At 40.0% G+C, this 27,139-nt stretch overlaps 1 protein-coding gene across 1 annotated transcript in view; it reads right to left on the bottom strand.

Moving 5' to 3' along the window:
* arl15a (ADP-ribosylation factor-like 15a) overlaps window positions 1–26,305 on the bottom strand; it is a 92,834-nt gene extending 66,529 nt beyond the window's left edge. The window contains exons 1-4 of the mRNA XM_047380946.1: window positions 26,290–26,305; window positions 25,942–26,133; window positions 24,676–24,735; window positions 7,881–8,089 (exon numbers count right to left, since the gene is read on the bottom strand). Of these exons, the coding sequence (XP_047236902.1) occupies window positions 7,881–8,089; window positions 24,676–24,735; window positions 25,942–26,133; window positions 26,290–26,305 (477 nt within the window). The remainder of the gene's footprint in view (window positions 1–7,880; window positions 8,090–24,675; window positions 24,736–25,941; window positions 26,134–26,289) is intronic.
* Between the last annotated feature and the right edge of the window lie 834 nt (window positions 26,306–27,139).

Genomic DNA, 27,139 nt, shown 5'->3' with positions numbered 1-27,139 from the left:
AAACAAAGTCTTATTAAATGCTTTACATCAAGGCAGCAATGACTTGATCTGGTCAGTGCAGATGCAAAATTTCACTTCACTACCCAGATGGCATTTCAGGACATGTCTGTCACCCTTTCACCATGTGTGGCACATACATACATTCACCGTATGGATGTGTGACAACACACATCATAGATGCAGCCACACTAATTCTTTCTATTTTGGAAGACCCTTAACGCCGTTCATCGATCCAAAACTGTTCTAACTACATAAACTTGTAACAGGCATCATGCCCAAAAACAAAAACATACAGGTAGGAACTCAAGGCACAAGGAAATGCAAAGAAAACATTTATGGGAAAAGTGTTTTAAATTAGAACTGAATGTCTCAGACCCTTTGCTTCAAACCCACAGGAGGATTTTCTGATGCAGATCTTGAAAAACAAATGGTAGAATCTGCTTACAACTGGATTTGTGACTTCTTTCAACAGACTTCAGCAGCAGCCAAAAGAAAATATTTACTCAGTCAGGAAATTCAATCACAGGATCAGCTAAAGGCAGAAAGAAACAAATGATATCAGCACCAATGTGACAGCATATGCGTACTTAATGAAAATTCCTGCCCGTCTTACTTTTGAGGGGTCCAAACAAGTGGTTCGTAGAAAAGGCAAAAAGTATTACAATATTCATATGAAATGAAGCAAGGAGCTGGAACCATGTTTTCAAAAACTATTTAAGTAACACAAAGCTTCTGTAATTGACTTTAATCTATGAAAAAATGTACCACATTTGTACAGAATACAGCCATTTGGCTTGCTGCTCGTCAGTGTGAAGTAACAACGTCACAATAAATAAGTAACATCAGCTTTAGCTTTGGTACACTCAAACCAGATGTGCTCAAATTTCTACCAGGCACCACATTTCTTACAATGACAGAAAGCATAAAAGGGACTGTAAAAAGGACTGGACTGACTTGTGTGTGTGTGTGTGTGTGTGTGTGTGTGTGTGTGTGTGTGTGTGTGTGTGTGTGTGTTTAAGTGAGAGAGAGAGAAAGAGATAAAATGTGTAAAAAAAGACTGAGGTGAACGGAAAAAAACAGTGCATTAAATCTTTTAGATGACGATGTTTCAGTGTCTCTGCCTTCAATCCGGGAATGGAGCTGTTCTTGTATCTTTCAAGGCTGGAAGTTACAGTTTGACGATTTTTCCTGTGTACTGTGGGGTTTTTTTTTTACTCCCACATTTGACTCCCACATTTGACAATGTGTTCATTGTTTTTGCCACCCGTCAATGTGCGCATCATCACTTTCTTTCTGTCCTCTATCCCTTCTTCAGATAACACAAATACCAACAGAACCGAAAAGACCTTTACCACTGTTCACGACACCGATAGCCTTTTCTAAAACAAGAGCCCCTCAAGCGTGCAGTCCATTAGGCCCCGCCACACAAACAGACCTGCTTTGTTGAGGTGTTATATCAACAGGGGGACCTCCCCTCCACTCCTTCCCAGCTTCCTTGGGCCCCCCAACAGCAGGAGATTGATGTCAACAAGGAATTTTGGTCCCACTTTTTCTTCTGCCTCCTCTTGAACAAACGCTACTCCTAAAAGACACTTGCTCCGGCACAGTGAGGCCCTAACAGGCCCCTTACCATCACTCTCACTGCCACCCTCTCCCAGCAACAGATCTATATGAGCGTCGGAAACACCTTAAGTCACAAACAGATTCGGTAAACAGCACCAGGAAAATCAACCATGTGTGCATGCTTGGGGAAATAAGCTGCCTTGTTCTATCAACAGAGTTGTTGCTATGAAGGAAGGGTCAGCATGGTTACGTCATTTGTGAACCTTGTCATTGCCAAAAGAGCTGCCAAAAGAATTCAGATCAGCTAAAATGTGACCTTGATTCTTGGGTGGTGCTTGTCAAACATTCACAAGAAACAAGAACCTGCGAAGCAGCTGCTGTTTCTACAATCTGCAGAGCTGGGTAAGAGGTGTTTGTAAGATCACATCCATGTAGATGACATGTTACCTCATCTGGGAACCAATTTCAAAATGCTAATTTTTAAACCCACTAGTTTATATCATGTTTAAATTAAAGTTAATGTACAATGCTCATATATAACTGAACCTTGTATATTAACTTGCAATGAGATTCTGTCTGTAACAATAAAATAGCTGGACACAGCCATTCTTTCCAGTTTGTCGGCTCATCAATTACCTTGCCAGTGGTGATTAAACAATGGTTGTAGGAAGTGAGCATACTAGTCTTTTACCAGAATCTAGCAGTGGCTGTGAAGTGCATCCCGCAAGAAATGATTAAATGAAATAGATTCAGCAATAATACGTATAAGACTGATTCAGAGTGCTGTAAACCATATCCAGCACATTAGAAGAAATAAAAGCCTGGCAATCGCAAATCTCTCTGTCTGTCCAGGCTATATCCTATAGTTGACTAAAAGTGCTTCATCTAAAACATCACATTATTGTTGACCCGAGTAGAAACAAAAGTCCAGAATTACCGTTGTTGTCTTTTTTGTTGCCCGTCCCTAAATAACCCAAGCACCAATTTTATGAGGCTTTGAATACTCATTACAGCATACAAGTTGGTAGTACCAACTTTTTAAAACTAAGTTGGTTCAATTGTTACTCCTGTTTTCTGCTTGTAATGACATACAACCCTTTTACTGCAAACCAAAGCAAAACATCTGGCTTCAAGCACCATTTTCTAATCCTCTCTTTGACCTTTTTTTCTACCTGCAACTTTTCAATGAATCTCTGCTTCAGCACCTGAATCGCATAATTAGGTCAGTGGCAGCACTCTGTAGAACCTTATGCATATTGAGGAGGTAACTCAAACATTTTGTTCAGGTATGTTGGGCTTCAGTCTCATTAGTCAACAGAAATATTTCACAGAAGTTTTTTTTTTTTTTGGGGTGGGGGGGGTTTGGTCATCTTTTTTTCTTGGTAAATGTGACACAGGCGTTTGGGTTCCTTTTGGGTCTGCAGTGGCTTTTGCCTCTCCTATGGATGCCATTTTGACGCAGTCCCTTTCTTACTGTTGAATCATAAACTCGAGCCTTAACTATGTGACCTCATGGGTGAGCCGTTAATGTTTCTGAAGTAATTGTGGTAGGCCAGCGACTCCTTGGAAGGATCACCACTGTTCCATTTATGGATAAAGGCTCTCTCTGTGGCAAGTGACTTTGCTTCTCATGTGTTCTTGAATCGCTTTAGATCTAGCATTGATGTTTGCTTATTGTGATCTTTTAACCTACTTCATGTTGTTAGACAGGTCTTACCTAAAGGATTTCTTGATTCTACAGGTCTGGCAGTAATCAGACAAAAGTCTGGTTAGTGAAATAGAAAAAATATATGGTTAAACTGGTTAATTATATTTTCAAATAGGGCAAGGTTGGTTTAAATAGCTTTTCTCCTGCAATAAATGACATCATAATTTAAAAACTGCTTTTTTACTTAGTCAGGTTATATTTGTCAAATATTAAAACATGTTTGATGATCTGAGAGCAAAGTAAGAAGAGCAAATACTTATTCACAGCACTGTGGTTTTCTTAATAGTCCTAATTTCCCCATATCTTGTTATTTTAGAAGACAACACCAGACAAAAAAATGAAGTACCCGCTTTATTGTTTTCTACTATACTGCAATGAAGATACTAAACAAAAAGAAGAAACCGATTTGCAGACGCTGACATCTTTTACAGTTGGTCTTTGTTTTTCCCATATAAGAAAAGATCATCCATGACTCACTGAACACGAGGTTCCTTCAGTGACAAGCCATGAGTCAGAAGATAAAGTGTTTACACAGGGACAAAAGGTGTAATAATGACATTCATCCCATCCTTTTTTTCACATACTGCTTGGGTTACGGCTGTTGTTGTTATCCTCATGGCCCATAAGTGATATCATGACAAAGGCAGAACTGGGTACTTTGCGTGATCGTTGGAGGTGTGTGATTGGTAACTGATAAACATCCTGAGTGCACCATTCAGTTTTAATTCTAGTAAGCAATGGTCTCAGTAGAAACATCCACTATGAAAGATGAAGACCATATTAAATTAAGCGTGACTTTACCTCCAGTATCAACTTTTATGGGGTTTTTTTCATGATGTGTTGATGTCATAAATTACTAGCCTAATTGCCAATCCGTCAAGCGTTTGTAGACTCACATGTCAGCAGTGTTTGCAAACTGTTCTGCAAAGTCAATACTTCCTAAGACTGATGCAATAAAATATGCCAGAGGAAACAAGATCAGTAAGACCAGTGGGTTAATGTCTCAGACAGAATTATTTGACTACATTAATGTTGGACAACAAAAGACCAGTGTTGCTGAGCTTAAAGCAGGCAGCTGCCTTGTGAAATATTACCACAAGATTAGGGGGTTTCCATAACTATTGGAGCTTTTGCTCAAGAACATCCTGTCCATAATAATTACCTAAACTAATATAAACTATATCAGAGGGATTAAGAGTTTTGAGTCACAATAGAATCTGGTATAGAACTCTTCTCTCTCCGTTCCCATCGCAGATTTCGCATCACTGTAAAGCGGCTTCACTGGTGGTCCAGGCTGGGGAATACAGATGCCATTCTCCCCAGGCATCATTCAGAGAAATCTATCTGAAACATTCAATGGTCCTGAAGATGATGCTTGTGTGTAGATAGGTGTGTGTGTGAGGGAGTTTGTGAGTGTGCAGGAAAGTGAGGTTGCAGACACGTGTAAGCAACTGCTCAGGAAATGTAAGCCATCCAACATCCAACAACAAAAAGTTCCTTCTGAAAGGGAGTTATTGGTAGAGCTTGATGGGAAAACAGAAAGGAGGGCAGAAAAAACACATAAAGTGTCTTACTCTCTGACTTCTTTCATATGTTGTCACATTAAAACCAGTGTGTTTATTGGAAATTTTAAGTGACTTAATGTTTTCAAATGCTTTTGGAACTAAAGATCTGAAAAGCGTTAATTTATTTTATTTTTTTGTTTTTTTACCATGTCCTGTCCAGCAGAGTAGCTCAGAATTGTCTGAGTGCCAAGAAAAGCACAACAGATTTACTTTCACAAGTGGAGCATTACAGCTAATGCTTTAAAGCTCTGCTTGATATTTATAAAGAAACTTGGGAATTTTTCAATTGTTACGGACACGGAGACAGAAATGAAAAAGAAAAATAATAAGACGCACGAAAGAGAGAGAGGTGGGGCAAAAAGGAAAAGGTGAGAGAAGGAGAAAAGAAGGGGGGAGAGAAAGAAGGATGAAGAGAATACAAGATAACACCCTTGCTTGCTTCTACACCTGCAGAAACATTCATATTAACAGCTTTTTTACTGAAAAGTGCATGGTACTTATCAATGCAAGAAATATTTAGTGGTAAATGCAGCTCCATATAGAACATTTCTGTATCTGTTAACACCTGAATCTAAGCACCTGTGGGTCTGGGGGTGAGCGCGTTTGTGTATACAAGGCTTCTCCATAAAAATATGCAATACCGAGTGTGAGGAGCCACAGACCTGCCCCCCTGAAGCTGGGACAGATACCGAGGAGATCCGAGCTATAGACATCCAAAGGCCTCCCAAAGCACAGTAACCCCAGAAGAACCATCGCCAGGACTATTGCAACCCCCCCAGAGAAGAGCAGGGGACAGTCTCAGGGGAACCACACAACAACCACAGTGCAGAAGCCCCAGGGAGCTACAGCGACGAGCCCACAGACCCTGCCGGCAGCCGTCTAGGCCCGAGCAGATCCAGCCATGGACCCAGAGATCCAAGACCCCGGGACACATCACTCCCCAAGCAGGGGTCCAGGCTCTGGCGAGCAGCCATCAGGAGTGAGCCGGCACACACCAAGCACCCAGCCCCGGACACTGAGAACCACAAGTACACCAGGGGGCACAGACCTCAACCACCGGCAGGTAGTATGTCGGGGAGGAAATAGGACCCCCATTTGATGGGGGGCCTATTTTGACGTGGTCCCCTTCCCTCCGGGGATGGAGACAGGCAGACTCCGGCACCTGAACCTGGGCTGGGCTAGCCCGGGGTGGTGCCTAAACCTGAGCGACCCCGGCCCGTACCCCGACCCCTCACCCCAACCCTAGTCCCCAATGAACCCCATCCTCATCCAGAGAGGGGGCCACGTACAAAAGAGGGGTCTACATGGTCCAAACTAGCCTTCCAACCAGAGCTGCCACAGGATGAAACAATCCCAAACCCCCAATGAATTCCGATCCTAAGCCCATGAGCCCCCCACCCCCAATGAACCACAACATGAATTTCCCCACAGGGCCACCCCCAACCAGGACACGGACATCGAACACATGCCCCCGAACCCAAACGCCATGAATCCCCCTTCCCCTCAGCACAGGGGCACACTCCCACAGGTGAGCTCCATCCCTGAAAAGCTGACGAAGCCACACCCACACAGTGCAAGCTCCACACACAGCCCTGCTCCAAGCACCCCCGCCGCATCCTGCCCCCACCACACAGCGCACTGTGACGGCAAGACAAGGGCCCCGCGCAATGCTACCCCCGCCCCAGCCCCCGTCTACAGGCGCAACAGGACAGACACCACCGAGCATCGCGCCCACAACGGAACCCCCAACCCCACACCAAGATGGGAAAAACTCACCCGGCAAGAGGTCCCTGGCCAGCAGCAAGCACTCGGGGCCAGTGTTCCAGCGTGTTAATTTTATTCAAGCCACCAGAATCAATAGTTTATAACCACCTGTTGCTACAATTACAGCTGCAAGTCTTTAAGGATGTATTTCTCACCGTTTCTGACCATTCTCCTTTGGAAAATAACTCAAATATTCCAATTCTTTTCCCAGAGTATCAATTAGATTTAAGTCTGGACTTTGGCTAGGCCATTGTTAAGGCCAGAAGGTTCTCTGTATGCCTTGCAGCAAATTGCAAACATGATTTCTTTTGGCTTTTATTTAACAACGGCTCTTTTTTGCCAGATTTGAAGTCTTAACGACTAATACCTGTCCTATCAGCAGAGTATCTGTGGATCTTTGAACTACAACGGGCCTCTTGGATTGGGAAACTCCCAGGGTGGCTAGGTAGAATGTAAGAGTAGGGCTTTAAAGTAAGGGTAAAGGGTGAAATGTGGGTTTGTAATTTAGCAGACGTTTTACTACAGAAGAACAGTTGCCGAGCTATGCTGGTGCCCTTGCATATCAAAAAAACAAAAGAAAGACTCAAAATATGTAGCTGATATGTTATAAAACGCAGTTTGTTAAAGAGTAAAGGACAAGCCTAACATTTGGGAAATTGGTGAATTTTGTTAGCTACTTGTCTGTGCCTTCGGAAGAACAAATCCTCATCGTGAGCAACAAATGCCTGCACCATAACGCTCTGGTTCAAAAACATACCCATCTGAAACGTCCATGCACATCCACATTCAACAAGCAATCTGAATCACCAGTTCACACAGGAAAGGGAGAGTAAAGTAAGGGTTAGGGTTATGATTATGCTCCTAAACTTTGGCACACATTTCAGTATTACTTTTATTCATCTATCAGCATCACCTTTGAAGGACTTAACCTTATTGAGCTCCATTTGAAAGGTGCCAAAGACTTACACATAATTTTTAGGGAGGTTTTTGGAAAACTCTGTTTATAGCTCCTCATAGGGAACCAGCTTACCTTGGGAAAGCCCATAAAGGATGTTCTCAAAAGCTTAAAACACAAGACAGGGACATGTAATCATCTTTTCTCCAAAATTATCCAAATAGATTTTTCTGTGCAACAACAAATTAAAGTTAAAGTCAATGATGAGGATGTTATTGACTTCATTTCAAATGTGTGGACGGGGCAGAATTTATGTGTTAATGACAAATTGAAGTGTAGGCACCGAGGGGAACCAGCAGCAATAACAGCAAACTGTCCAGTTTACCTGATTTGGCGCTCTTGCTGCAGGCTTGTCCTGGTGATTGGCAAGAATAAGGAAGGGCAGCGTGCAGAGCTGAGGGTGCTGCAGAGCCGAGTGGAGCTCATTCCGCGCTGCTTCAAGGTCCTCGTCTGATGATGCGCTATCCAGTACGAAGATTACACCCTGTGACCCCTGGTAGTAACGACTCCAATATTTCTTGATGTTGTCAGCTCCTGTAGACATGCAGGAGACTGGTGAATCGGTCTGTTTAATAACATGGAATCCCAGCTGCTCACAGTAACACTAATACTGGCAATAGTAGAAGAGCTCACAAGTTCTCTAAATTATTAGGTCATCCTTAAAGACTTTAATGCTTATAAAAGGCCAGGAACACTTGGAAACTGACAGATTAACATCTCAGACATCTTCACCTAAGCAGACTTCTTATTGAACTAGAGCACAAAAAAACAGCAGCAGGTTTTGGATCTGATTTTCAGGTCTAACCCTAAACCTCACACCAAGCAGTTAAGTATATACTGACTTTAAAAGGCTCCTGTTAGCTTGAGGTTTTTCAGGTCTTTTGCAGTTAATACTTAACTTATTTAAACAATAGGCATAATATGCAGAATGACGCTTAACACCTAAACGTTTCTCTGGGTGGTTTTCAGGCCTGGAATGCATTTCATAAAAAAACAAATTTTAGAAAAAAAAAAATCAGCCGAATAGTGATTCATTGTTAACTTTGTTGTCATGAGAGCTCAAGAGAAGAACCATGGGTTGGTAGGTCTGCAGCTGGGCCATATTTTTTCCATTTTCGGATTAAGAACTGAGCAGTGCACAGCGAGATGTTCAAAGCTTGGGATATCTTATATATGACCTAACCCTGCTTTAAACTTCTCCACAACTATCTCCCTGACCTGTCTGCTGTGTTCCTTGGTCTTCATCATGCTGCTTGTTCAATAATGTTCTCTAAAAACCTCTGAGCCCTAAAACCACACACTTTGAAGACTATTAACTAATTAGGTGACTTCTGAAGTCAAATAATTTTTTTAGGGGCATCAGATGAAAATAGCTGAATACAAATTCATGTCGCACTTTTCAGATTTCTACCTGTAAAACCATTTATCGTTTCTGCCGACTTCACAGTTATGCACCTTTTCAAAATACAGTAAATTGAAATTAGCGATTGTCATCTGACAAAATATGAAACAGCTCAAAGGCTCAAAGAAAACTTCTGCAAGGAAAGTTCAACTAAATAAAATTTGATATTTCCAATTTAAATCTATTGTTCATCGTTAAAAAATTTTCACTTGGCATCTAATAAAACCCCAAATGTATTCTTGAGTTTGCAAAAGCAGAGTTAGATAGACAAGAAGAACAAGATGTCTGGCAACAGATGGCATGGCCCCCACTGAGCCCTACTCTCAACATCATGGAGTCAATTTGGGATTATAAAAGGAGACAGAAGCAACTGAGACAGCCTAAATCCACAGAAGGACTGTGACAAGTCCTCTGAGATCTTTAACACAACCTTCCAACAAAGGACCAAAACGTTTTATCCTTGGTGGAAAAAGTCAGTAATTTTTAGGTTCGGTCAGAGAGAACAAAGCTTGGTTTGCTTAGATGTGTTACAGTCACAAGAATACTTATTTAGTGTCTTCTGCGCTATTGCCTTGTCATTGTTATATCTGCAAGTATTTTAATAGGTCTATTTTTAAAAGTATTAGTCATTAAAGAATCAGCAAAGAACACTTTGTTTTTATAACACTTAGGAAAGACAATATTTTTCTTCTCATATTAGAATTTTTTTACCCATAAAACAAATAAGATTTAATGCTTTAAAAATGCACTAGATCAAGTAAATTTTTCTTATTTACTATTAATTTTCAGGAGTCTAGAATTTTAAAAATGACTTGCATTGCTCACATGCATCCCCACTACTCATATCTTTTGCAAGAAAACCTAGTTTTCTGTGTGACATAATGCCTTTAATGGATGTTTTTTATTAACAGTACTGTGATCAGTTCAAGTAAACAGTCTTCGCTGCACTTTTCTTATTTGCTTACAATCCAACCTGCTATGAATAGCCTGACCAAGATTCATTAGTCCCTTTTTAGATCATCCTTGGAAGGTCCCAACACAGAATGGGGGGTTGAAGTCAACCTACCAATATTACACCCATAATCCACTTTGGAACGTAGTTGGCACCCGTAGTAAACGTGTAAAATGCCTTAATATTAGGGCTACACAAGTACAGGAACATGAAATTGCACAATACTTTTGAATACCGTGATGGCAATATTGATGACAATTCACTTATATTTTCTTCACTCGTCTTTTTGTTTTGCATCATCTCAATGACCCAACTGTTCTCTTTGAATTTACCATCTTGGTCACTTAAATTTATGAGGTTTAGGCATAAAAGAGAATGAAAGTACATTTAACTGGCCAAATAAATTACTAGCAAGCAGAGTTTTAATACATGACATCTGAAACACAAAAGCCGACCAAATATTGCATGCAGGAAGCCCTTTGCAACTGTGTAATTGTACATATTAGATTTACAATGATGACTGGGAATTTATATGTTGTGCAACCGTACTTAAAATAAATTAATTTTTCCTGGGGCAGCTTAAACGTAAAATTTTAAACAAATACATTTTATAAAAATAACTTTTAATATAAGTCTGATAAGCAGAAATTGCATCTGAAAATAAACCAGATCTTTGAGGTCTACAATTATTCTTTCTGACCTTTCAGTGGGTTTCTTTAGACTTCTCCATATTGATGCACAAGTTGTGAATTACCCTAGCAGAAGCTGACTAAACCGTGACATCGTTATCTAGGCTTTCTCAAATGGTTTCAAGGAAAAGTAATGACAGTGTATGTAAACTTCTGAATTTGAAGAAAGTTTAAAAGATGTAACTGCTTTTTTAAGGTGATCAGCACATGTACGAAGTTTTAATTTGTAATCTATAACATCCTGATTCGTTGGGGCGTAAATATGACATGAAACAAAGCCTAACTTCTCTTAGCAACTCTTAAAAATGGGCAAAACAAGAGAACATGGCAGTCAAGTATAAAAATCGTTTCTCATCAAAACTTGCCAATGGCTTCAGTCAGAGCAATAATTTAAAAAGTTTAAAATAACTGGAGCTGTGACAAACGAGGCTTGACGAGGACTGACATTCATCTTGCCACTAGTACAGTGAGCAGGATGGTTATAGGGATTTAAAGCGCTCACTGTTAGAGAAATGCAGCAAAAAGCAGCATCTTGGGGGTCACCAAATCCCTATAAGAGCAGTTTATTTTAATTATTTAGTACACATCTTAACCAGGGGTGCTATTAATGCAATAAAGGAGTGTTGTAGCAAATAATAAAAACATGAGGCGCTTTCTAAGAATTAAATCAATAAAACATCATTTAAGGTCAATAATTTAATTGGCTTTTTATCAGCAAATCTGGAGTCTGTCTGTGACTCGGTGATGCAAACTGCAACTAAAACTGTGTCTAAAATCTGACGCACATCAGCACTTTACAAGCCTTCTCATAACATTTCTTCTTGACTAGCAGTAAATGCTGCAGTATATTAAGTTTTCATTACCTTGCTTTATGAATAATCTTCTCAATTTTATTACATAAAATTAAGAAAATGAGAAAAGAGCAATGACTGGTTGTTGATGGCCATCACCTTTTCAGATCCTAGTTAAACTAATGTAAACTATGTCTTGCAGGTCCTCTGAGCACTGGAAGATCTTTCCCCTGATCTTCCTCATGTGTTGTGAATAACCAAAGCCAGCTGCTGCTCCTCAGCACATCTCTATCAACTTTCAAAGCAAAATGAAAAGACTTGTGAAAATCCAAAACAGACACAGTATAGTGTATCGTAATAATGTTTAAGTTTTGACAGTTAATCTTTATCTGCTCTGTTTATTCAACCCCAATAATATTTTTTTCTATTATAAGATGTTTTATTTACTGGTTCTAAATGCTCGATGCGTGGTCTTACCAATTAACCACAAAATGTCCCGTCACATTTCACACACAAGTACATTCCTTATCAGAGGAATGCACCATATTAGGACAAAACAATCCTCCTCCGTTCGCTGAGAATACTTCCTTCACAATCTTGTGAACTGTTGTTTTGTGTTTTAGTTGCTCATAGTATTCAAACTGCCAAGAAATGACGAGTTGTGAGGCTGTCAAATGTTTGAAAATTATGCAGTCCTCTCACTGACATTTACCTCCCTTCCCTTCATGCTCGCCCCTCCCTTCCCCGTTTCCTCCTCCAGTCAATCCACTCACACCTCTCACTGGAGTGAAAAGCTATCAGACAAAGTGGCACTTGAGAGATTGTCTAGGAAGTTTAGTCTTTGCCTGGAAATGGTGGAATGTCTGTCATGCCTCTTGATCTTGCTGGCAGCTTCTGCCATCTATTGGTCTGACATGGAGGATTTCTGAGCATGATGTCATGCCACAGCATCCTTTTACTCAAATAAGAACATCATCAGTTAGACTTTTTATCTTCTGGGTAATTTCCCTTTTTCTTTTTGGCTACAGATATCTGATTCCTGCATTTAAAGTCAAGTATTTTTTTAAAGCAGCTCAAAATGCCAGAAATGATGCCAAGGGACGTAAAAACGGCCTGTTTTTTATCGACTGTCCCGAGAAATGAAAGGCTTACCATCTCATTCGACACATGACAAAACACATTAAATAATGAGCGGCTCCCCTGTGATAAATTAACTGAGACACTAACTATGTTGGAAGAATTACATGAACAAATAGGAGAAACAACTCCCTTACAGTCATCAGACAAATAAAAGAACTATCCGGCATGAGGTGAAATCTTCTGGTATGTGAATGTTTCCAAGAGTTGTTTTCAACAGTCTTCACACTTGTCTTGACTTGATACATTAAGCTGCTGGGTGAAAATGTGGGTGCATGGAGCATCAACACAAGCTGTGAATGCTGGTAATAGAAAAACAGTCTTAACCTTTAGTTAAGACTAAATACGATAAAACATGTGTTGTGGCCTTATTATACAACTGTGCAAGCAGGGAGTGGTGCTTTCAGCCAAAAAAACATTGGTGAGGGATTTAATCCCCGTCTGCGTTCTTGAAGATGTATTAACAGGTCAGCTGCTTTTTTTTTTTTTTTTTTAAATACTGACATTTTACCTGTGTTATTCTCTTGCAGGAATATCCAACCCATTTAACTCTGTATTTAAAAAAAAAAAACAAGACATTCCATGACTTACTGAGCTTTTCTAATTCTACAAACCAAGATGCCATTTGGTTTGAGGTTGTTTCCTTTTACAGGACCACTTACCTGTATTAAGGTTAGTAAGAGTGATGGTTTAAAGTTCTTACGTCGTTTTGTTGCTGCAATTTCAAGTCTGGTTTCTCTAACATCTTATTAAAAGGACCAGAGTTTGACAGCAGTGTTGATTGATATGTGGCTTCGCTTTGGTGAAGGGGCTGGCCAGCCTGCTTAGTGCGGCAGGGAGTGCCGTGCTGGAGGGTGAGTGGCCGGCATCCTCGGGCTCCTCCGGGGTTTGGGTGTGGGGTTGGCGGGGTGCCCAGTCCTTGACGTGCTGTGGTGGCTTTTCTCCAATGCTTCGTTCTGTGGCTCTTGCCCCTGGCCGGGCGGAGGGCTATGGTTAGCAGTCGTGTGGGTGGAGTGGTGGAGCATGTCTTGTGCTTGCACTGGGGCAGCTGGGGGGATGTGCTTGGCCTGGAAGGCTAGAGGGTGGCGTGGGGGGCTGCAGTGTGTGGGGTGAGGGGGTTGTGTCCTCTTCTTGGATGTGGGGTCACTGGTATCTGGATTGGCTGAGCGGCGATGATAGAGCTGAGCTGGATAATGTTTCAACCTGGGCTATCGTTGCAGGCGCAGTGATGTGATGTGGGGGCGTGGTGGGGGACACCGGCCCCAAGTGCTTGCCGCTGCCGGGTGAGTTTGTTGCGTCTTGGTGTGGGGTCGGGGGCTCCGTTGTGAGCTCGGTGCTCAACAGTGTCTGCCTTGTTGCGCCAGTGGGAGGGAGCTAGGTTGGCGTTGCGCGGGGCCCTTGCCTTGCTCTCACGGCGCGCTGTGTGGTGGGGGCAGGGCGGTGTGTGGAGCTTGCGCTGTCTGGGTGTGGCTTTGTCGGCTTTTCACCGATGAAGCTCACCTGTGGGAGTGTGCCCATGTGCTGTGGGGGGGGGGGGTTAATGGCGTTTGGGTTCAGGGGCTTGTGTTCGATACCTGTGTCCTGGTTGGGGGTGGCCCATTGGGGAAATTCATGTCGGGGTTCATGGGGGGGTGGGGGGCTCATGGGGTTGGGTGCGTGGGTGTGAGTGTTTTTATGTGTACGCATGAGGGTGGGGATGTGTGATTGTGATTGTGTGTGCCTCTTTTTTGTGTCAGGTTGGGGCTTTGGCTGCTCCTTCTCCTGGATCACGTTAGGCCCCCCATCAAAAGTGGGGCCTATTCCCTCCCCGCCACACTACCCGCCAGTGGTTGGTGTCTCTGCCCTCCGGTGTACTTGTGGTTCTCGGTATCCGAGGCTGGGTGCTTTGGTGTGTGCTGGCTCGTTCCTGGTGGCTGCTTGCTAGGGTGATATGTCCTGGGGTCTCGGGTCTCTGGGTCCATGGCTGGATCTGCTTGGGCGTAGACGGCTGCCGGCAGGGCCTGTGGGCTTGTCACTGCAGCTCCCTGGGGCTTCTGCACAGTGGCTGCTGGATGGTTTCCCTGGGACTCTCCCCTGCTCTTCTCTGGGGGGGTTGCGGTAGTCCTGGCAGTGGTTCTCCTAGGGCTCCTGTGCTCTGGGGGATGTCTGTGTCTGTGGCTTGGATCTCCTCCGTATCTGTCCCAGGACCAGGGTGGGCGGGTCTGTGGCTCCTCACACTCACTATTGCATATTTTTACGGAGAACCCTTGTATACACAAGCGCGCTCACACTCACAGGTGTGACCCACAGGTGTTTAGATTCAGGTGTTAACAGATACACAAATGTTCTATGTTGAGCCGCATTTACCACTAAATACATCTTGCATTCATAAGTACCGTGCACTTTTTGGTAAAAAAGCTGGTAATATGAATGTTTCTGCAGGTGTAGAAGCAAGCAGGGTGTCATCTTATATTCTCTTTATCCTTCTTTCTTTCCTCCATTCTATTCTCCTGTTCTCCCCTTTTCCTTTTTGCCCCCCTTTCTCTCTTTCATGCTTCTTTTTTTTTCCTTTTAATTTCTGTCTCCGTGTCTGTAACAACTGAAATGATCCCAAAGCAGTTTCTAATAAGTTTCTTTTTATGAATATCAAGCAGACCTTTAAAGCATTAGCTGTAATGCTCCACTTGTGAAAGTAAATCTGTTGTGCTTTTTCTTGGCACTCAGACAACAATCCTGAGCACTACTCTGTCGGACAGGACACGGTAAAAACAAAAAAAGGACCAGAGTTTGGCCTTGCTGTAAGGAGAATAAAGTAACACAGCTCTACCCCACATGTTGTTGTACATTGCCGGTTAGCTGGATGAAACCATTAAACCAAAAGGCAAGTAGAGGCTTTCTGTGTTTTTCATCACCGAGAAGGACAAATGATATTAGCTATCTTGCACACTGCTGAACACCTGGGTGGAAGATGGCTACTAGACTTTTCCTAACAATGTCCTAAAGAAGTCTTTTGATATATTTAAATTTAAAATGTCTTCACTGAAAGTAAAGTGGACCTGAAGTGTACACAAACTCGGCGAAAACAGCTGATTCAGAAATGTTGTTACAAATGCGGTACAACAATTTTCTACTCAAAATCTTATGGGTGTGGGGGTGGAGCACGCGACCCCGATGCAGAGGCTAAAGTCCATGACGCATCCGTCACAGGTCTGAGTTTCGGCCCGTTGACCTTTGCTGCATGTCTCACCCTCTCTCTGTCCACTTCACTTACTGTCAGTCAGCTTACAAAATAAAGGTCACTAGTGCCACAAAATAAAAAATAAATAAAAAATAGATATGTAACAAAGTGGGTGGAATAATCTTGCAATTCCTTAAAATTTCTTCTACATTCAAAACTACCTTTATCAACCTGAAAAATATGTTTTCTCCTAAGACAAGTGTTGTCCAAAACAAAACAAGTCTAAAAATCTCAGTCTCTAATTTTTTTGTTATTCTTTCAGTCTTCTTTTTATCACTACTTAAAACAACAATCAGACACCCAAAGCAAAGGGGGCAAGAAATAAAGTTGTACAGGACCAAAACTATGGGGTAAGAACACTGTCAAAAACAATGTGTATGTAAAGACGGAAATGTGTGCATATTAGTCAATAGTTGTGCATAAGTAAAATCCAAAAGAGGTATTGTATATTTTCTCTGTAAGAATACAAAATAAAATGTTACAGCTTCAAGAAATTACAAACACAAAGTTCAAGTTTACAGTTGTAGTTTATTCTTTATGAATACAATATGCTATAACAGTTTGTGAATACGATTTATTTTCTTTGAGAATACGAATTTACATCAGCGACTTGGTGTCACTTGATCTCAGGCTGGTTAGTGGAGCACATAGTTAGTCGATTCACATTGCGCATGCGCTGTCACACTCCTCACCGCCAATAAATAAGGACCAAGAGCATATATTAACGACATTAAGACATATATAAACTTTTTAACATTACCTGGCTTTGTACCGTAGTTTCTTGGTCCGTTCTTTTGGCGGTGAGGAGTGTGACAGCGCATGCGCAACGCAAATCGACTAACTGTGCTCCACTAACCAGCCTGAGATCACGTGACACCAAGTCGCTGATGTAAATTCGTATTCTCAAAGAAAAGAAATCGTACTCACAAACTGTTGTAGCATATTGTATTCATAAAGAATAAACCACAACTGTAAACTTGAACTTTGTGTTTGTAATTTCTTGAAGCTGTAACATTTTATTTTGTATTCTTATAGAGAAAATATACAATATCTCTTTTGGATTTTACTTATGCGCAGCTATTGACTAATATGCACACATTTCCGTCTTTACATACACATTGTTTTTGACAGCGTTCTTACCCCATACAAAACAGCTAATGTGAGACAAGCAAACAAAACTAGGACTCACAAGTTTGATATACATGTGAGATTTTCAGAGTAAATATGCAAAAAGTCCTGAAGGAAGGCAATGGGAGAAAGTGACATCTGTTGTTATATCAACAAAGGTTTTTAGTAAGTCTTCAGATCATTTTAATAATTACCTACTAATTATTAAGATGATCTACACCTTATCTATGATCATATTTCAAAATTTATTTAGATATATTGATACCTTCATGGAATGAACAGTGGAGAAAATTGTAAAAGTAACAATACAGTAATTTTTGGGAGTTTCCAAACATTATTAATTGGAATTTACTATTGTCACGATAATTCAAAATTCTTATCATGGCAAGAAACCTTTTATGATAAACAACACCATAAAAGCCCACTGCTACTAGCTCTAAAGTTTTGCAGTATCATGGCCAATTAATATGAAACAAAAAATGCTGCTAAAAGATAACAGCACATGTATTGTTACACTCTTAATGTTACATTAAGAAAATTGATAAATTGACTAAAGCAAAAATATAGAATACACTTGCTACATTTACTAGTACATTTCAAGAGTTTACTCAGAATTTTTAATTGTTTTGCTGATTTGCAGGGGGTGGGACGTTTGGGGGGGTTGGCATTTGTCGTTTTGTTTCTCAGTGTGCACCCACATGTTAGGGAGGGTTGGGCTGAGTTATGGTTATTCATGGCACATTCTCTGGCATCTAGTTAAAAAGGACTTTCAAAAGGGACCTTATGATAAAAGGTTCTGAAACCATAACTTTTTAAAACTTTGATTAACCTTGAAACCAATAACCAGTCCATGTCTAGTTGGTATATTAGCAGGTATTTTTCATCTTCACAATTAGATTTAGTAACTCAACAATCTGCCTCCAAGTGTTCATAGTTTTGCCAGTTTTCACTGTTGGAAATACCGTATGAAATTATTTTTATACTGCCAAAAGCTAAATGCTAATAGGACACACTACTGTCAGTTGAATGAAAAACAGGCAGTGCTTCACACAGAACAAGACAGCTAAAATACAGTAAAGGAAGGGAGGCTGGTACCTTTAAGTGGGAATTTGGTGAAAAAACATAAGGTTTTCTTGTAAAATGAAGAGAAAGACACCTCAGCCGTAAATTCTGCCGTCAAGCTGATTTAGTGTAAAGAGCTCCTGAGCGAAGCTTGGCTCATACACAAGTCCTTCTTATCCATGCTCATAACTGACAACAACTGTTTATGCAAACAATTTGGCTGTTTATTTGCTGGTTTCCATTCAAACCCTACTCTGCAAAGTGGATCCATTTTCATCATGTCCTACTATGTCGTACAGCTGTTCATAGTTAAGTAATGTGACTATAGCTGAAAGTGTACTGATACTTCACCGCATTATTGATATTTATATAACATTTTAACCAGCTCCGTTTAACACTTACCTTGTTGAGCCTGGGTGAACAGAAAATTAAAAGCACGTTTACACGTCTCCCTTGATTTGAACTTTAAACCTTGCAAATGCAACATCAAGACCGAAAGTTCAACATTTGTGGATGTTACAGAAATTCAACCACTGAGAGCTGGTTTGATAAATCCCTCCCAAGATACTAATAGTAATAATAGCAGTTTCTGTCCTGCACCATTCAGTTAGCATCAAGAGGGTAAACTACCTCAAAGAAGGCGATATCCTTGAAGGAGACCCTGAAACAGAGATTGGTTTCGTTCAGATCTTCAGAACTGTGACTCCAGTCATCGACTTTAAACCAGTCTGGCAATTTACAAATTACTTAACAGTTGCAAAAGCTCCCCTGCTAGGCATACGAGCCCACACTGTCAGGATACATGATAGTGTAGAGTCACATTTGATCTGTGATGACTACCTTGCACTGGTTTTGTTTAAAGAAGGGCTCGCATACTTTCATCACCTGCTGTTAGTTACAGGGAGCTGATAGATTGTCTGTCATCTTACTGCATCCTCCTCATCTCTTCCTATGTTCTTTGTGGTTAGATTTGCAGTGGCAAGTTAAGTCTTAACATATTCCAACTCCGTATGCTTCACAAGCCTTGAATGCATTCTTCACTGACATCAGACATGCATGTGTTCATCCGCAAATAAAATCAAATAACAGGCTTAAAATGACACAGAGAAGCCATTCTGTTCTACCAAAAAATATTTTCTTAAACAACCAGGTGCAAATATTGTGTGGTTTATTTAAAGAGATCAATCCTAGTCAAATCCCAGAGCGCAACTCCCAACCGCAGCCACAGCACTAAAGAACAACAGCAGCGAGTTGTGATTATTAGGACCACGTTATCAGCTGTCACTGCGTGACATGAATGCACACTGTGAAATTGCCCGTCTAGACTTGACGTCATATCACTATACACACACACACACACACACACACACACACATATACACCCAATAACACCAGAGGTGCCCTTCCCACCTAATCCTTATACCTGATACCAGCCGAGTAACAAATGCTTGCGGGGACAAAAGATCAGCAGATTCAAATTCTCAGTTTGAAGCTAATGAAATAATCACATTACACTTTCATGAATTAAACACAAGTAAAGATGCATAGCAGCTGCACATTGTTTAAAAATGAGAATGCAAAGTTGTCTCATTACATTTAATCAACAATTTAAAATAATTCAAATATCTTCTATGGTACAAGAGTTCATAAAAGGCACATGGCCTCTCTAAAATACATAAACACAACCTTACAATGAAAAACAAGAAAAATCCAACCTTTAGTTTGACATTCAGTTATTTAGCACTGGTGCTTTAAATTCACCAGAGCTACAATTAGTGGTGCCCCAAACAACTCAAACAAAAACAGATAACTAAATAATTTTTTGATTTATACTTTTCTTTTTTTTTTTTGTCAATCATAGTGTCTATGAACTTCTAATATTCAATGCGTTACCCTCTGCTTCTGTGAGGTTTAAGGTGAGGTAACTCACAACAAATTGGCCAATCAATATTAACAATATAAAAGACAAACATGTCTGTTAATTAATTTATCTCCCTTGATATTTTAATTATTTTCGGAGACTCTCCGGGTTTTGTTGTTTTTTGAGAGTGTATGTTTGAAGAGTTCGGAGTTTATCATAAACAGCCACAATAAGCCTGAATGTAATATTAGCATCATCAAAATAGATTGCTGTAGGAGTTGGCAATCTGTATTAGCTTTGCTAATTTTAAAACATAGCGTCACATAACTGTTCTGCAAAAAAGTTAAATCAAACATTTATGTACGTAAAAATAAATTATTTTCCAATGATTTTACTAAATTTGTTTTTTTGTTTTGCCAATATTTTAACGATATACAACGTGTTTGATTGTTTTTTGTTGACAAAATAGTTTTTTGGTGCATAAACAAAACCCTCCCCTGGCTTATGTTCACATTTAAACAACGTAATCAAACTGATCCAGCTCCGATTGCTCTGCAATGACATAACGTTACTGCCAATAAAGCAATGTGTTTTGTTTAGTGACAAGGTTAAAGCATACAGTCTTTGTCATCACCTGGAAAAGCTGCCTTAAAATGATGATTTTTCACCTGCTAAGAAGTGATTTTAGCATCCAGTTTGCAAATGAAGGATTTAATCTGCCTTATAATGTCTTTAGTTCTTTCCTATTAATTATATTATTAACATCAAAGCACAGTGGGTCTTTTGCATGATGTGCGATTACAGGTTGTGTGCGCTTGATCAGTTATGTGCGCTTTTTGCCATGATCAGGTTTGTTCGCGTTCAGCAGATGATCACTGACAGCGATGTTACGCTGGAATGATGTTGAATGAAGTGTTGCAAGGAGTTTTACCATGGGAGAAATCTCATGGCTTTTCTTTGTGATTGGCTCCAAATTAGAGCTTAGCTAATCTTACAAAGAATACTCTATTATCGTCTATTTTTAATATTTTTATTTTTGACAATTTAAATCTGTTTAAATTCCTTTCCCTGTCATCTGTCATTCTATATATGCCACCTTCTGGCCAAAGTGACAGCACCACACGCAAAAATAGAGCCCGCAAACCGTTTCAGGTTTTGAAATCGCATAGTGGGTGGTAAGGGATGACATTTGAATATCTTCCTTCCATGAATTTGCACATTTGGGTTATTATCATATGCTTAGCATATTCATGAAGGCAGTCACACTAAAACATTTGCGCCCACAGTACTGCTGACTTTGCACATGCAATCTGATTACCACCTCGTTTGTAGATCAGCTTTGCTGATGCAAGCAGGTTTGCGTGCTAGGCTAGAACCGGCAACCCACCGGTCACAGGGCGAACCCCTACCACCGTCATTTGATATTAATCTGTCATTTTATATGCTTTTAAATCTGCTGAGAGCACATTAATTGTGCATTTGATTATTTTTATTTGAGAATTGTTTGTTTCAAGTTGAGAATCTGGTCAGGGATGGAAAGACTGGGATGTTATTCACTGATATGTTATCATAAAAGGACATAACATTACCCGTTATTTCCAAAACCTAAAAGTCACACCTGGTCTGTGCTCACCAGAGTTGTTAATCCTTCTCAGAGGTCAACATTTCTACTCTGGTGATCCATCCACAGTCAACCACAATTTGGGGTCAGGATACTCCTCTTTTGGCTTCAAGAAAAAAGTGACGTTAGCAAACATACAGGGTGGTTTAACATTTTGATTTTTCTGACAAATAGGTGTTGCTTTCAGATTTTTATAAACTGATAGAAACTGAACCACAGATCACAGCAAAAATCTTGTTTCACTTTGGGTGCATGTTCAATACACACCAATTGACGCGTGTTCCATTTCACGCAATAAAACGTTCAGCTGTACACATCAAAACAAGTAGCTATGCTTTGCAGGAAAATGTCCGTAAGTGTGTGATTATTGAAACAGACAAAATAGAAGACATTTAGCTAAACTACAAAGAAATACCGGTCACTATTAACAAGCACCCATCAAAACAAACCGTTTCATTACACTTTTCATTCCACTATTCACAATCAATACTACAGCAAAACTGACAGGAAAAAGGCAGATATTAGTTTGTTGGCATGGTTAGCTCAATTAGGAGTAGCAACAAATAAAAAACAGTCTCCAATGTGTATTCCCCAGAGAATGTATATCCTTACCTTATGTCTGAGATTTCCAAAATTTTATACAGTTCCAAAAAAGAAAAAGGTTTAAAGCTAAAAAAGAAAAAACAAATATGACTGTGCATTGCTATAGTATTTTTTAAGCTTTGTACTTCCTCTGTTTTGATTTTTTAACATTTGATGCTGAAAATAGCTAACTTTAGATATTCCTCTTTCAGCAAAAACCTCCACACTAAAGAATGTTATTGTTAGCATAACTTGGTAGCACTTAGGTATGGTGTAGTCACCAACAGTAGGGAAGAGATTGTATTTTTGTGTTTCTTTCTCTTTTTTAGCAAGTTTAGAACAACTTTCTTAGGCCGTTTTTTTTTTGTGTGTGTGTGTGACAGTGGCATTCATTTACAGTGTTTTAGAAAGGAAATTAGAGAGAGAGAAGGTCATGCTGCAAAGTATGGACATTGGAAATGAAAATCTGCACAGCTGCGTCAAGGACCAACAGCCTACTGCTATGCCACATAAAAAAAAAAAAAAAAAAAAAAAACTTATCAGACATTAAGATTTCGGGTTTATTTTGAATGCTGTGTATTATAGTTTGATCAATCAAAGTATTTATAGTTTGGTGGAAAATTGCAAGTTCCCCTCATGCTGTTGGATTGTTACCATTATTTTATTCCACTTACAATTCATGTAAAGCCAAAATTGGATAACTAAGCAAGCCAGAATATTTATACAAAAAGTGGATAAAAGGTAACAAATACACAAGAACTCTGCTTAGAAACACTTCCTTACTGCTATACTAAGAAGCATGGATCGAAACATACAAAAAGTGGTCCATTTAAATTGAAAACGGACTGAGGAGTTCATTGTGAAAACTGTGCAAATATTATGTAACAGCACCAGCACGCTGGACTTCACATTTACATCACGTACGTACGGAGAAAGAAGTATGCGCCTTCACGGGGCAAAAGATGTCAACATTTCTCTTCAAATTGAAACTAAACCCACATTCAGCTGCAAATAAAACAGTAGCCAGTAAAGCCGACAAACACTTGCATCATATGCTTGCTTCTACTCTCTCCAATGCACAGAGTGCAACATAAATCCCTCATATATTTGTGCTCTGTGTAGGTACATGAAGAGAAGCAGAACTGTAGATGTTCAGCAGGAGACTGGCAAAAAGTAAAAGAAAACCGATTTCATCTTTCTTTGCTATGGTGGCAGCCTATACCATCATCTCTAAATCAGAACTGTCACCCATGGAACGAGTGTTATGCCAACCACAATAATGTTATCACCAACTGACTAGGCTTGACCCAATCCAGTAAAACCTCTTTTGAAAAGCGCCTAATGTGCTCTGTCCAAATTTGGAAGCATCCTTGTTGGTGGTCTCTGCAGTGCCTCTTTGTGTATATATGAGTCTGAGTTTCACCCTTTGTTTTCAGGAGGCTACATGGAGTAGAGCCTTATATAAATATCCACAGCACCTGTCATATGCGTTCAGTGAAAATAAAATTTTTTTTTAAAACTCTGAACCAAAGTAACTAATTAAATTTTTCTTACAGCTGAGGTGATTTTCAGAAAGGGCGCATGCTGCAGGATTCCTATTGTGTATTGAACCTACATCTGCGCGTATTTAACAGCTTCCTTGAGTGCTGTGCATTTAAAGGAATAACAGTGTGAAGATTGTACAACCACTTCAATAAACCCTAACAGGGTGGGATGCATGTGCACGTGTGTCTGTTTGAAAGGTGGGTTTCTACTTTCTACAAAAGCTACAAACAAGGTTGCATGTGCATCTTATGGGCAAAATCTATGCTTGAAACACAACATTTTAAAAACTGAAAATGTTCTCTTCATGAGGAAGAAAACATCCCAAAAATATGCTTGGAGTCTTTCTCTTTTCACAGTAACCCAATAAAGTTACTAATATCCCAAAAAAAAGCATTGACAACTTGCGCTGCATTTTAAACCATACGGTTAGTAATATAAATAGTGTCAATTTACAGTAGAGCTGAACAAGACTGGTGTATCTCCATAAATTACAGTACTGAAATAAACACTTCAAAAAATACTTTTTGTATTTAATTATTTTTGTGTGATAGAAAAATTTGTTTGATGTTTTGAAAGATTTGGGTGTGACAAAATAAAAGCAAAAACAAATCGAGGCGGTAAATACTTTTTCATGGCACTAAATAAATGACTTTTTATTTTTTTAACTGAATTACTGGGGGTATTGAGAAGCACCTGTAGGTGAAAAACTATATATTTGAAAGCTTTTACAACAAATCCATTAAGTTTTTGCTACATTCCCTTGCAAAATCCAAAAAATGGGGCAGAAACTAAATTTCTAAAGCTGTAAAGAACAACAACTTAAAAGCAATTAGAACAGATCTTAGTTGAGTTCAACATTTTCACATTGCAGAGGAATTATTTTCCCAGCCGTGTCAAACTCCAGTCCTCGAGGGCCGGTGTCTTGCAGCTTTTAGATGTGTCGCTGGTCCAGCCCACCTAAATCAAACGGCAAAATTCCTCCTCAGTACGCAGTCATGTTCTCGAGAGTCCTGCTAATTACCTAATTAGGCACATCTAAAAGTTGCAGGACACCGGCCCTTGAGGACTGGAGTTGGAGACCTGTGCTTTAAAGGCTTGTATACGTGTTCCTCACATATGTTTGTGTACCTTACCTCCAAGTTCTTTTACATTTAAGATGGCATTTGGAAATGGCACTGCCTTGATGCTGAAACCTGGGAATAGAAAATATTTAAACAGAAAAGTAATTTGAGATTCACTTCATAAGAATTTCATTAAATTCCTTTAGAACATGAAATAATACCAATGATAGAAACTCGTTTTATAATCACATTGACTGGGAATGCTTAGTGTACTTTCCGATCTACCAGTCTATCAAATGGGTCTCATACAGACTAAAAAACATGTTTGAGTCATAAACAAGAAATGCATTTTTGGTGGTCCTGGGAAAACAGAAAAAAGTTGAAAAGCTAAACAGAAAACTGTTATGTTGGGTTTGATGGAGAACAGAGTTAATATCTAAAGCATTTCTCCGGGTTATGTGGTCCTTCTTTGTGGGTGTGAATGGGAAACAGAAGAACACAGTGAAGACACTTAGAGAAGGAGTAGATTTAACTTGACTCTTTTTCCAAACAACTCTAACAGATGGAGGCAGAGATGCGGGAAATCAAAGACTATGATTTTCTACAAAGCTAAATTTATTGCCAAGTTTAATTTCCAAGCAAATCACAACAGAAATATTTCAGTGAGAAGTGAGGGAAACCACAGGAGACTTACCTCTTCATGTTTCTGCTTTTGTAAACATTGGCAGATGCAGGAGGCAATGAAAGCTTACTGTTCCTTGAGAAACATTCACTGAAATGCCTCTCAGCTAACATGGATAATCACCACACTTTATCTGGTAAGGACTACCAAGCAGGAGGGACAAGCAAGGGTTCAATCCCCAAGAAAAATGCAGATGTATGGTTATTAGCTGCACCATTGGGAGCTGCTTTATGTTTAGCTTCTACTGGACAAAGACTAAATTTACGATGGAACTTCTGCAACAGCTCAATGTAGCTGCTGTCAAAGACGGGAGGAGGAGAGAGGGAATGTTGTTGTTCTTAAGGGACTTGCTGCATATAAGGAAAGCAGCGTTCACTACAAGGAAATGATGTGTACTAACACAAGACCCTCCTGCTCTCCTAGACGCACATATAACACCAGCCTCCAAGGTGACTGGGTCAAAGAAACAAAGCTTGGGATGGTAACATCCTGGCATCCACTCTGGAACAAACACAGGGAACGTTCTTTCCCTTGGTGGAAAGCTTCCTCGTGCAATAAAGCGTAATAGATTTCCTAAAAGTATCTCCCCACCTGAACAAAATAATCTTTATATCCCATCGATGGACACTGGATCGATGGATGCACTTAGCACATACCTGTCGTAGGAACGATGCCGTCACTGCCCTCGCTGCAGAGCCGCGAGAGCAAGCTGGTCTTTCCAGCACCTGTTAGCCCAATGCACACCACATCGTATTCTGGTCTTGGTGGAGGGGGTCCTTTACAGCACAGTGCCCGAAAACACTGAAATAAAGCACACAAATCAAAGAATGTAAAGCAGCTCGGACGTACTAAAGGGTGACAAAGGTGGTGGTCTTATTGTGAGGAATAACTGATGATAATCTCGCCTCTTTACCATTTTGTACTTCGGTTGTTTGTGTGAAACTATTGGCTACAAAAAAAGGGCCATCTGCCATGTGATGAACCAGGCTTCAATCCCTATTCACCTTTGGAATATTTCATACTAACTTTGACATCCATTGACTTAAACTGTTTCTTTAATTGACCAATAGTCTACTGCCATTGTTCTCAAAGTCTGGCACAAGTCCCTCTGGTGGTATTTGGGCTGCCTCTGTTGCAACTAATAGTGGCATCAATTATTCGTAAGATATTAAATAATTTTTTAACTATGATGTAGAGCTAATTGGCACAAACAACTGCAAAGATGAGTCGCACTGACCTTTGCTTTATTAAAAACTTCTCAAAAAGTGAAATGAAATGGATAACATTTCAAGAATTTCCAGTACAATGAGGAGCTGATGACACTGAATCAGGAACAAGTGTTGGTATGCAGTTATTCCTGGGTTTGCTCATGGTTGTGTTTGATAGAACTACACAAGTACATCCCTGACCCCTTACCATAACCCTAATCACAAACTACATTTATTAAGTCGTCAAATTTCAGATTATTCATTAGCGTAAGCACAGATGTGAACCGGAAGAACTTGGACAGCTTTTTCCTTTTAAATGAGGTTATTTGCAGCTTATAAATGCACAAACTGGAAAGAGTGTCAAAGTGTGTGGCCTTGGAGTGGTGTTGGGTCTAACATTGGTGGTCAGCATCTGGTGGCTCAATGTGCAGACTAACTATTAGCAATTCAGGCTAGTATCAATGTATTTCTCTGTATATCAAAACGTGTACTAGCCTTTTCACTAAACAAGGTTGTATAATACTTAGTGTCTGAAAGGCTGAATAAGAAACAAATCTGAAATTAAAAAAAGTCCCAGTCTGATAGCACCACCATTTCCAAATTTCTGTTGGTGTGATACTTGTAAAAAATTTGTATTTTCTGAAGC

This window comes from Girardinichthys multiradiatus, chromosome 12, assembly GCF_021462225.1.
Source record: "Girardinichthys multiradiatus isolate DD_20200921_A chromosome 12, DD_fGirMul_XY1, whole genome shotgun sequence".
Lineage (NCBI taxonomy): Eukaryota > Metazoa > Chordata > Actinopteri > Cyprinodontiformes > Goodeidae > Girardinichthys > Girardinichthys multiradiatus.
The sequence above is the reverse complement of the archived record's forward strand: the minus strand, read 5'-3'. Positions and strand labels throughout refer to the sequence as shown.